Raw genomic sequence first — 12,974 nt, 5'->3', positions numbered from 1 at the left:
ACAGTTTTCCTCACGTAATGAAATAAAGTAATATTTTAAAACATGATTTAAAGATTTAAAAGATTTTTTCTACTGTGTAGCCAGCGTTTCCCTTTTAAAGTTTCTTAGTAAAAATTTTTTTTCCTTTTTTTTTTGGCTGCGCCATGTGGTTTGCAGGATCTTAGTTCCCCGACCAGGGATTGAACCCATGTCCCCTGAAGTGGAAGCGTAGAGTCCTAACCACTGGACCGCCAAGGAATCCCCAAATTTATTTTATTTTTTAACTCCAAATTGGTCCACAGAAACTTATAGGACGAGTAGGAGTCCCTACACTATGGATTAATATAGAGGATTTGTTTGAGCTCAGCTGTGCGGTGCTCTGATGGCCTTTTCTCTCCCTTCGCAGGATCCCTTCTTGGAGGATGGAGAAACAGTTAATCTAAGCCCCTCCCATCCCTTTGACTTCCTGTGGACCAAGCCTCCCTGGTGCTCGTGGGCCCAATGAATTCTTCCATCTTCTCACCCAGGCTCTTTCCTCTACTTCTTTCCCCAGCAACAGCTACGCTAACTCAGAGAATTTCTCTGATTGGCTGAATACAGCAGGGGGCTCCCCCATCCTAGAATCTGTTTCTTCCTCTTTACCTTCCCTCTTTTCTTTTACCCCCCACACCGACTTGGACTCATTTGGTTAAAGCACCAGGGGACAATGGTCCTCAGTGGGGGGCTGGCCCTGGGACTCCACACCTTGATGACCCTCCTGAGCCCCCAGGAAGCTGGGGCCATCAAGGGTGAGTGCAGAGGGTGCTGGGTGAGGAGAGGAGATTAAGGGCGTGGGGTTACACGCCAGATGGTACAGAGAGTGAACAGTTCCTTTCCTCTGGTTTATGGGCAACTTCTTTTACCCGCATCCCTCTCACCTCTATCAGGTCTGTCCTGGACCTAAAATACAGGTGCAGCTCAGCCCAGCATCACATTCAGGTGCCTCCTCATTCCTCCCTCCTCTCTGAGACCCAAACCTCCGTCCTACTGCTGCCCAGCATCCTGATTTCTGTACCACTTCCTGGCTTGGGGCGAGCCCATTTTCTATTGCTGTATTTATCACCAGGTCAATAGGTAGCTGTTTATCTGTCTTTATCCTGCTCTAGACTTGAGTTCCTTGTGTGCGGGGTCTACAGCTGGTTTGCCTGTATTTCCCTGGGGCCTGGTATCGTGCTGGGCACATGGTGGTTTCTCACGATCATTGCACAAATAATTTCCTAGAATTATAAAGGCATCTTATCAACGAACACCTAACTCCCAATTTCTAGAAAATAGAGCCTCAGTCATGGGAAGAGGCACATTTGATCATAATGCTCTGAGACCGAAGAGTTGGGACATGAACCCTGAACTTCTGACTCCTTTTCCATTGCTCTTTGCAATACCTTGGGCTGCCTTTTTCTATCCCTTCAGTCTCTAGTCACAAATCTTAATTCTCACTCCTGCCAGCTATCACCTGTTTTCCCTCACATCCACTTACACTGCATCTCTGTGACCAAAGCTCCACGGATGCTCTTAACCTTACTTATTTTCTCCTCATCACCCCCCTACTCACCTCTTATCTCACACACAGGACCTGGTAGCACAGTTGGGGCAGACCATCAGAGCCAAGATTTAACTCTGGGGATCCCAAGCCTGAGTTTAGGCAACCTCTCCTCTTCCCAACCCGGTATGCCAGGCTGCACCCATGCCTCTGTGCTGGCCAGTGTGCAGGGGATGTGCCCATTCCCTCCATCCTCTCCCTTCCGTCCCATGGCAACCCTTCTACTCTCCAAGGACCAGCTCAGCGTCAGAACGGGACTCTGCCCCCACACAGAACCAAGGATGGGGCACAGCTCAGAGACTCAATACATCACATCTGATGGATGAGATTGATACCTTTTCTTTTCTCCCCCGACCCTGAACTCACTCAATACAGCTGACCACATGGGCTCCTACGGACCGGCCTTCTACCAGTCCTATGATGGCTCGGGTCAGTTCACCCATGATTTCGATGGAGAGCAGCTGTTCTCTGTGGACCTGAAGAAGAGGGAGGCTGTGTGGCGTCTGCCTGAATTTGGCAACTTCGCGTACTTTGACCCGCAGAGTGGGCTGGCCAGTATCACGATGATCAAAGCGCATCTGGACGTCTTGGTGGAGCGCTCGAACCGTACCAGAGCCGCCAACGGTACCTGGCCTTTCCTCTGTGCCCCCCTCCACCAAGCCCCCGGCAGGCAGGGGAGGCCCAGAGAAGCCTCCTCCCCCCCCTCACAGGCCTCTATTGACTCCTGGGCTCCACTCTCGGAATCTGAGACTGTTGTGCTCAGGCCCTTTCCTTCCCAGGAGGTGCTAGATCTTCTCAGATTCCTTCAGCAACCTCTTCCTCTTGAGAAATGACCCCTCCCGCTGGACTCCCCATCAGGGACCTAGCAGATACAGGACTCCCTGGGGCCCCCTCTGCCCTCCACAATCTCTCATCCCTCTGTCCCCCTGCTTCTGTCCTGGTGTCACCATCCTAGACCATTCCCTGCTCTCGGAAGGCTAATAGGAGGAAACACCCCTCAATCCCAGCACTGATAAGGCCCAGCTGGAGGGCTGAGCCTGTGGGATTCAGGGCCTGGTTCCTCCTAGTGCCCCCAAGTGTGACTGTGCTGCCCAAGTCTCACGTGGAGCTGGGCCAGCCCAACGTCCTCATCTGCGTCGTGGAGAACATCTTCCCCCCTGTCATCAATATCACCTGGCTGCGCAACGGTCAGACCATCACCGAGGGGGTGGCCCAGACCAGCTTCTATGCCCAGCCCGACCATCTGTTCCGGAAGTTCCACTACTTGCCCTTTGTGCCCTCGGTGGACGACTTCTACGACTGCAAGGTGGAGCACTGGGGACTGGACGAGCCTCTCTTTAAGCACTGGGGTACGAAGCCGCCTCCCCAGGCCCCCCTTCTCACACCCGTGTGTCCTTCACTCTGGAATCCCCTTGCCCGACCCCTGACCCTCCCTTTCTCTCCCAGAGCCCCAGGTGCCTACCCTGCTGCCTGCCACCACAGAGACCCTGGTCTGCACCCTCGGCCTGGCCCTCGGCCTGGCCGGCTTCCTCGTGGGCATCACCCTCATCATCACAGGCACATGCCTGTCCAGCACCCCCAGGTGCGCAGGACCCGGGAGTCTGGTGGGGAGGAAAGCAGATGACTCTGCACGGGACGAGGGTGGAGGATGAGAGATTCTGTGGGGAGGGGTGGGGTCAGGGACGAGTGGTAGGCAGGGAATAGAAGAGCAGAGGTGAGGCGAGGGTATCAGGTTTGGGGGAGGTGGGCAGAGATGGGATCCCAGAAGTGTGAGCTGGGACAACCTTGGTCATATGGTTTTTGCTACTTTAGGTAATGGCCCTTTGAGAGAAACAGGTATGGGAGACACCCTACGGCTTCCTGGCAAGTGTCGACAGCCCTTGAATGCTCAGTGCCAGAGTCTACCACATTCATCCCCACCGTGCTGACTTTGAATGGGATCAACCTCTGTCCTATAGGTCTCCTCCTTTTTGGCTCCCGTACTCATGGCAGGGACTTGTGGGGCACCAAGGAGTTCCCTTTCCCACCCCCAAAACACACACACGCACACACACACACACACACACACACACACACACACACACACACACACACTTTCTTGCTCTACCCAAAGCCCTGGCTAGCAGCAGTAAAATTTTAAACAGTGTTTACATTGTATTCATTTTACCAGGTCTTGGCCAATTCTTTCAGTGTGTAAGGGATGCTGGGATCTGGAAGTGGGGACTTCTGGGGATGACTACTGAGCATGGCCACCTGCTACTGGGGATTGACAGTCATTCCCGGGCCAGTCTAGCTACGTCTTGCTCCATTTGACTCATCAGTTTGGGGCCCCTTGTGTGTCACTTGTGAATGGACCGTTTCACATGGACATCATGAAATTAACATCCTGAATTCAGATTTGCCCCAAAAGGGGTGCAGAGTATCCTGTTCATTGCAACTCCCCGCAACAAATGACAGTTCTACAGGGCACCAGGAGAGGAAACGTTCATGGAAATTTCAGTCTTGTCCAGATTTACTCTGTCATGAAGAGGCCATTGGTATCCAGCCATGATCTACAATGTCATATCCTTTTTCTACATTCCCTAGAGTCCCAAGCGTGACAAAGAGGCCCAAGGCTTGGGTAGGATGGCCATATCTTCTGCCTGGGGTCAATCATATCAGGTAGGAGGGTAGCAGAGTAGATCAGCAAGGTATCTGGTAAGAGGGAGGTCTAGGAGAGATCCACCTGAATGCTCTCTAAATCTGTGGCCTGGAAGGTTTTAGTTTACTGTGAACAAAATTTAAAATGCACACAAAGCGGTAACTAACTATACAAAGTAGTTTATGTCAAGTACCAAATGAGTGGTACAGATTGGTGGTTTTCAAACTGGAATACAGGGAAGAGTCACTTGGGAGCCTTTTAAAAAGTACAGGCTTCTCCCAGATCTACTGAGTTAGAATCTCGGGGCTGGGGAGAGTGGTGACAGGGAGTCTGTAATATTTTAACATGCTCTAGATTGTGCCAATGAAGCCATCCTGGACCCAGGCTGTGGTCTGGGAACGGGGACCCATGGACATAGTCTGGTGCTATTGGAGGTCATGGGAAGAGGGGATCCCTGAGGTCTGAGTAGTCCAGGAGGACTTTCTGGAAAACCTGGGTTTTTTAGGGCATGAAAGTTGAGGAAGGGACTTCCCAGTGGTTAAAACTCTGTGCTTCTAATGCGGGGGCACAGGTTTGATCCCTGGTCAGGGAACATGCTGTTCCACACAGCCAAAAGAAAAGAAAAAAAGTTGAGTAAGATACAGGTGAGTAGGGGCAAGATGGGGGTTGGGTTTGGGAGCATTTGGTCCCGGAAAAGAGAGAAACCAAGAGATTATGGGGACTCTGTGGATTTCCCAAGAGAGAATAAATGGGGGGAAATCGATGGCCAGAAGAGAAGTCAGATGGAAGCGGGAGAAGATTGTTCTAATCAAGGTTTTTGCTTGCCAGTCACAGAAACCCTATTAAAATGGTTATAGACAAAAGGAGAGGGTATTTACAATAGACACAAGAGTGGTATCCAGAACCCAAGGGTGGGTTTGAGCCAGGCCCTGCAAGGAACAGAACTCAGAACGGAAGAGCCAGCAGAATCCAGAGCAGTCCCTCTTGCTCTCTCTCTGGGCCATATGGTCCCTGTTTTCTAGATCCCTCGGTACGTCAGCCATATTCTCTCCTTATGGACTGACTGTCCTTTCCAGCTGACATGTCAACCGTATAGGTCCTGTGTTTGTGTCACTTCAGCTCTAGCCGCCCACAGAGACTGTGTCTCCCAGTCACAATTTTAAATTATTGAAAAAACAAACGACTGCCCAAACTTGGCAAAAGTGTCCACCCCAGCCCAATGTACTGTGACCAGGGAACCAAGATCCCATAGTACAAACGTGGTGGTGGCTGGCACCCACCTCTGAGGTGAGGAGTCAGGTCGTTCTCAGAGAAAGAAGAAGATCTCAGAAGACACCACAAGAGATGTCTGTCCCCATCGTGCCCTGATCTCCGCTGATTTTTTACTTAAAACTTAACTTGATGCATCCGTGGAAAAGTGTTTCTCTGATCTCTGTCCTAATGTTTAATAAAGTCATTAACAGTGTCCTGTTTTGAACAGACTGGTGGTTGCTAAGGGGGGGTGTTGGGGAAGGGATGGAGTGGGAGTTTGGGGTTAGCAGATGTAAACTCATATATAGACTAGATAAACAACAAGGTCCTACTGCATAGCACAGAGAACTATACTTAATATCCCATGATAGGGCTTCCCTGGTGGCGCAGTGGTTGAGAATCTGCCTGCCAAGGCAGGGGACACAGGTTCGAGCCCCGGTCTGGGAAGATCCCACATGCCGCGGAGCAACTAGGCCCGTGAGCCACAACTACTGAGCCTGCGCGTCTGGAGCCTGTGCTGCGCAACAAGAGAGGCCGCGATAGTGAGAGGCCCGCGCACCGCGATGAAGAGTGGCCCCCACTTGCCGCAACTAGAGGAAGCCCTAGCACAGAGACGAAGACCCAACACAGCCATAAATAAATAAATAAAATTTTAAAAAAACAAAAAATCCCATGATAAACCATAATGGAAAAGAATATTAAAAAAAAAGAATGTATACATATGTATAACTGAATCACTTTGCTGTACAGCAGTAATTAACACAACATTGTTAATTAACTATACTTCAGGGAAAAAAAGTGTCCTCTTTTGGCCAGAAGTGTGCTTTTTTTCACTATGTATATATTACCCAGAAATCACTAGAAACAATTTGGAAGGAATATGGAGCAATTCCAAATCTTTTAGGTTTATGTATCTGCCTTCACACTCACATTTTTTTTCTTCTAGTCTCAAAGTAAATTATCTCTCATTAAAAAAAAAAAAAGTCCTGCATTCTTTTTTCTTAAATAAATTTATTTGTTTTTAATTTATTTTTTATTTTTGGCTGCACTGGGTCTTCGTTGCTGTGTGCAGGCTTTCTCTAGTTGCAGCGAGCCGGGGCTACTGTTCGTCGTGGCGCGCAGGCTTATCGTGGTGGCTTCTCTTGCTGCGGAGCACAGCCTCTAGGTGCGCAGGCTTCAGTAGTTGTGTTATATGGGCTTCAGTAGCTGTGGCTCGCGGGCTCTAGAGCGCAGGCTCAGTATTTGTGGTGCACAGGCTTAGCTGCTCCGCAGCATGTGGAATCTTCCCAGACCAGGGATCGAACCTGTGTCCCCTACAGTGGCAGGCGGATTCTTAACCACTGAGCCACCAGGGAAGCCCTGTTCTGCATTCTTGATCTGACTTCTTTCAGTCTCTTTTAGAATAGACAGTCTCCTTCTCTTCTGTAGTTTCAAACTCTCCCCCTTTGCAGTGTTCCCTCTCCACAGATAATAAACATATCATCACTCTCATATACTGAGAACATTAAATCTCCTCTCTGTCCTATAACCCACTCCCCGCAAGCTCTTCCCAGTCACTTTCTCTGAAAGAGGATTCTGCATGGGCTGCATCCACGTCCCCTCTTCTAATCTACTTTCTTTCTTAAAATTTTAATTTTTAACAACGTAATTTTATCCACATAGTTTAGAGAATCCAATAGTTCTACCAGATTTGCTTAAAAAAAAAATTCCAGTCTCTAGCCCCTTCTCCTATCATATTCTTGTCCCCAGAGTTGATAAGTTTTCAACTGTTTTTAACTAATTCTGTTGATACTGACCTTCTGTCTCTAAATAGTATGCTTGCTTTGTTATATCTTGATTTTTCAGCTTCAGGCCTTTTCGCTTTACTTCCTGCTATGGAAGAAGAGGATTTAAATGTTTTCATCCTCACACCACACACATGCACCTCTTCCTTTAATATAGTTATGTTGTAATTTTGGCTAGGTTGGTGTTCAGTGTTTATATTATTATGATCTTGTGAAGGGTATTCATAGCCAAACTACAGAGTAAACCATGCTTGCTCTTCCTTTCCTAGACAACTTTGTGTTTTCCCTGGGATGAATAATTGGCCTGTTTTCTCTTTGCTTGGTTTTCTTGGTACCTATCATAAATGAATCACAAATTTCCTCACAATACAATCAGCTACCCTGGGTATTCTGTCCATTTTATTGTCAGATAAAACTCCCAGGCCTTGTGTCGGCTTCGATCTTAACTAGTTGCCCTCAGTGAGACAGCTGTCTTCCTGGGACCACCCTTTACCATCCTTGTCAACATTTACCTGTCCTCTGTGTTGGACCTTCTGTTTCTTATATCCAACTAGAAGAATGGCCAGGTTTTGGAATTACTGATGAGATGTTACTTCTCCCAACCATTCATGCAACTCCCCTTGTTCAGACTTTCTCACTTAGGAGAGACTCTCAATTTCTTACTGGCTAAGGCTCTCCAACCTCACCCCACTCCAGCCTTCCTTCTTTCATTAAGTTACAGCCACGCTCTCTTTCCTTAGAATCCTCCTGCCTGTGATCTTAACATCAATGCTTCCAACTCATCATTCATTCACAACACATGTGGTAAAAATTCAGAGGCTTCCCTGATCAGCTTTGCTAAATAAACCACCCATCTCCAGTCCTTCTCGATCGCAAGACTCCATTTATCTTTCTGGACAGACATCTCTCCTGGAATGGAGGCCCTCCTCTCGGGCTTTCTTTCCTCCTTCGGGGGAGTGGCCCATCATGTAGAGATGTCACTTCCTCCCTTCTCTCCATCTCTCCCCTCATCTCCAGTCATTTCCACTAATGTGGTTTGGCTCTGTCTTGTGGTTTGATTCCACCTCCTGTGGAGGCTCCAAATTTGAGTAAACCTCGTCTTCCCAGGAGAAGACTCCATGGCATTTCTGCCCCCCAGAGACTTTCTTTTGCCCCGTCCCTAGAGCCCCAGTGCCACTCCAGAGACTCGGTTGGATTCCCACTTTTCCTTCATTCCTTCCCTCAGGCCTGCAGTATATGCTCTGCTCCAGGTACAAGTTCTTACCATAATGCCTGGAACATGGCAGTTACTCAGTAACTGACCAAGAGTAAGATGTAGGTCTGCTCAGCTCTCAAATTCCTTGATGACACACCCAAATAAAGAAAACATTTAAAAACTTTCTGCTGTTATTGACATGATTGCTTTTATGATTACTATTAGCTTTCATGTATTGAGCACCTCCAATGTGCCAAGCACTAAACACTTACATCTGTCAAAGCTATGAGTTTGCACACCTACCATGGTGTTTCCTAAATTGTTCCATGGAACTCAAGTGTTCTGAAGGATGTTAATAACTAAATTAAGAACCAATCAATGTAAGTAACTTTTTTTTTCTAAAACATATTTTAATGTGGGTAAGGAAATGCCAAACATAGGTATGCAGGTTTTAGTATATAGCAATCTGCCTTTCAAAAATGACATGCCATGTTTGGTAATAGCAAAAGATTGGAAACATGTCCAACAAGAATGGAAAAGTTGAAAGAGCTACGGTACATCCATGAGGAGGAGAAACATTAAGCTGTTAGAAAGAATGAGGAAGATCTCTTTAAGCTGATATGGAGGGATCCCTAGGGTGCAGTGGAAAAATGCAAGATACAAAAGAATATACATACTGTGTGCTACCTTGGGGTAAGAAAGAGGGAAGATATATATTTGCAGAAAGCCATACTGAAAAGATAAACCAGAAATTGTTAAAAAAATGGTGGGGGGGAAGAGCAGAGCTGAGGGAATGCGTTTGAGGCAACAGGGATAAAAGTGAATATTGACTTTTGAAATATACAAATGCTTTACAATTTTTATAAACATGAAACAAAAAGCCCTAAAATTAAAAACAAACATAAACAACTGAACCAAGAGAGAAGACTTATTTTAACTCCTATTAGAAGACAGTACTGTATATTCTTAGTGGACTATATTCTAAGGACAAAAAGAAGTACTAAAAACGTTGATAGTCATTCAGTAGTTTTATCATTAGTAATAGTATTGTATTGTTATTTTGAAACTATGTTTATATATATTATAGGATAAAGTAATTCAGGAATGATGTAATGTATTTGGGAACCATGATTTTAGTGTATATAAGGAAAGAAAAAAGTAGCTGAATTAAAACCCTAATATTAAACTTGAATTAGAAACATCAATTTAAACTAATGATTTATAAATATATATATTTTCTAGCTCTAGCAAATGAAAGAACCTGGAAGCAATGGTCCTTCAGGAGCGATGGACATCCTTAGAGCACAGGTTGTTGTTTCTTAATACCATTACCCAATAAAAGGAACTGGAATTGCTTAGAGAAGTGACTTATTTCAAGTCTAGGATAGGGAAATCACAAAGCAAGCTTGTTTCAGAAAACAAGAAAGTGCTCAAAGACTACCAGAGTCCTGTCAAAAGAAAAGAGCAGCCACCTTGAAGGGGCTCCCACTGGCCAAATTTGGGACAATTTGAGGATTAAAAAAAATTACTATAATCAACTTAAACACATTGAATGGATAAAAATGCATGAGTCCCTAATAATAATCAAATAAAGATAAAGCAAACAAGCAACAACAACAAGACTTTTCTATCACCACTGGGTGTAATATTCTATTTCCAACAAAGAAAGTTGGTATTTAAACAAAACAAGCAGATATCCTGACTTTTCAGAAGGAACGCTATAGTTCCCTGGTTGAGAAAATGTCTTCCTTTCAGATGATGGCCAGCTGGGAAAAAATAGAATGATAAAATCAGTATTTTGCAACCCTAATATGAGAATTGTTTCAGGGAAGGCGTCTAGATGTTAGGAGAACAGATGACTGGAAATGGGAGAGTCCCATTACACCAAAGTATCATGCCGACAGATTGTTTGCTATTGATGAAAGGGAGAAAATATCTTCACAGAGGAGAGAGATCTGGCTGTCACTGCCTCAGCTCGGCAATCCAACTTGGCTTCACCAATAATGAGACAACAACACAGTCATCACATGCTTCTTGATGAGATGAAAAGTACACAGTATCACCTATGAAGAATTATAGTCAAAAAGATCTTTAATCTGAATCTGATCAAGCCTTCTGTTCAAAGTTCTAGTTTATAGAAAATACATTGGATAGAGGAATAAGTCAAATGAAGCCAGGAAGAAATAATCATACAAATTCAGAATGTGAGATATTCTAGAAGAAAATTGACCTGGTCTCTTTAAAAACAACATTAAAAAAAGGAGGAGGGGGCGATTAAAAGAGACTTGAGAGACATTACAATCAAATTTAGTGGGTGATTCTTGGCAACATCTTTGGGGGAAAACAGATATAAAGACACTTTTGAGACAAATGGGAAAATAGACTGGGTAACCAGTGATATTTGGAAATTATTTTCAATTTTTTTCAATATGGTTACTGTACTGTGGTTATGTAGCAAGACAACTTTAAGTGTTTAGAGATAAAATGCCATGATGTCTTTATTTTGAAATGGATGCAGATACACACACACACACGTGCAGTTGCAACAAATATGGCAAAATCTTGATAGTTGTTGAATCTATGTTACGGGTAGTCAAGTATTCTTTGTGCTTTTTCCAGCTTTTCTTTACATTTGAAATTTTCATAATATTTCATAATAAAGCGTGTGTGTGTGTGTGTTTGTGTGCTGTTTTTGAAAATAGCAGGAAATTAAATGAGAGATCATTGGATTCCTGAACCCATGAGTTGATACCTGCTACTGATTGAATAATTACTCCTCTGTAATAGATATTTTGTACTTTAAATATAAATAATTTTAATCTTTTGTTCTTTTTTTAAATTAAAATAAAGTAAGCATGATGTAATGCCTTTTTTGTTGTTGTTACATTACATGGTTATTAAGTACACACATAAAATTTGGCCATTTCTTCCAGCAACTTTTTCATCCCCAGGTTCAAAGCACAGCCTCATTTTATCCTGGAAGCCCTACAGTTGCTTCCTCAATATCTTATCCTTTGAGAAAATGTTCTGTAGTCAAAAGTTACTATCACACTGCCTATAGTCATCTCAGGAACATCAAGAATAAGTTCAACAGTAAAAATATTAAGATGGATGAGAGATTAACCAAGATGGCGGAGTAGAAGGATGTGCTTTCACTCCCTCTTGCGAGAGCACCAGAATCACAACTGGCTGCTGGACAATCATCGACAGGAAGACACTGGACTTCACCAAGGAGGATACTCCACGTCCAAGGACAGAGGAGAAGCCACAGCGAGACGCTAGGAGGGGCGCAATCAGAGTAAAATCAACTCCCATAACTGCTGGGTGGGTGACTCACAGACTGGCAAACACTTATACCACAGAAGTCCACCCACTGGAGTGAAGGTTCTGAGCCCCACGTCAGGCTTCCCAACCTGGGGGTCCGGCAACGGGAGGAGGAATTCATAGAGAATCAGACTTTGAAGGCTAGTGGGAATTGATTGCAGGACTTCGACAGGACTGGGGGAAACAGAGACCCCACTCTTGGAGGGCGCACACGGAATAGTGTGCGCACCGGGACCCGGGGGAAGGAGCAGTGACCTTGGGGGAGACTGAACCAGACCTACCTGCTAGTGTTGGAGGGTCTCCTGCAGAGGCGGGGGCTGGCTCTGTTTCACCGTGGGGACAAGGACACTGGCAGCAGAGGTTCCGGGAAGTATTCCTTGGCGTGAGCCCCCCCAGAGTCTGCCATTAGCCCCACCAAAGAGCCCAGGTAGGCTCCAGTGTTGGGTTGCCTCAGGCCAAACAACCAACAGGGAGGGAACCCAGCCCCACCCATCAACAGTCAAGTGGATTAAAGTTTTACAGAGCTCTGACCGCCACAGCAACAGTCAGCTCTACCCACCACCAGAGCCTCCCATCAAACCTCTTAGATAGCCTCAACCACCAGAGGGCAGACAGCAGAAGCAAGAAAAACTACAATCCTGCAGCCTGTGGAACAAAAACCACATTTACAGAAAGATAGACAAGATGAAAAGGCAGAGGGCTATATACCAGATGAAGGAACAAGAAAAAACCCCAGAAAAACAACTAAATGAAGTGGAGATAGGCAACCTTCCAGAAAAAGAATTCAGAATAATGATAGTGAAGATGATCCAGGACCTCGGAATAAGAATGGAGGCAAAGATTAAGAAGATGCAAGAAATGATTAACAAAGACCTAGAAGAATTAAAGAACAAACAAACAGAGATGACCAATACAATAACTGAAATGAAAACTACACTAGAAGGAATCAATAGCAGAATAACTGAGGCAGAAGAACGGATAAGTGACCTGGAAGACAGAATGGTGGAATTCACTGCTGCGGAACAGAATAAAGAAAAAAGAATGAAAAGAAACGAAGACAGCCTAAGAGACCTCTGGGACAGCATTACGCAACAACATTTGCATTATAGGGGTCCCAGAAGGAGAAGAGAGGGAGAAAGGACCAGAGAAAATATTTGAAGAGATTATAGTCAAAAACTTCCCTAACATGGGAAAGGAAAGAGCCACCCAAGTCCAGGAAGC

General features: G+C 45.3%; 1 protein-coding gene across 1 annotated transcript; it reads left to right on the top strand.

Annotated features, from left to right (window-relative positions):
• Window positions 1–681: 681 nt before the first annotated feature.
• LOC137774278 (HLA class II histocompatibility antigen, DO alpha chain-like) lies at window positions 682–3,603 on the top strand. The gene is made up of 5 exons (XM_068559556.1): window positions 682–767; window positions 1,934–2,182; window positions 2,626–2,907; window positions 3,005–3,140; window positions 3,371–3,603. The coding sequence occupies exons 1-5, from the start codon at window positions 686–688 to the stop codon at window positions 3,372–3,374; spliced, it is 753 nt and encodes a 250-aa protein (XP_068415657.1). The 5' UTR covers window positions 682–685; the 3' UTR covers window positions 3,375–3,603.
• The last annotated feature ends 9,371 nt before the right edge of the window (window positions 3,604–12,974 follow it).

Source organism: Eschrichtius robustus, chromosome 12 (genome assembly GCF_028021215.1).
Source record: "Eschrichtius robustus isolate mEscRob2 chromosome 12, mEscRob2.pri, whole genome shotgun sequence".
NCBI classification, from domain to species: domain Eukaryota; kingdom Metazoa; phylum Chordata; class Mammalia; order Artiodactyla; family Eschrichtiidae; genus Eschrichtius; species Eschrichtius robustus.
This window is presented reverse-complemented; position numbering and strand designations above follow the sequence as displayed.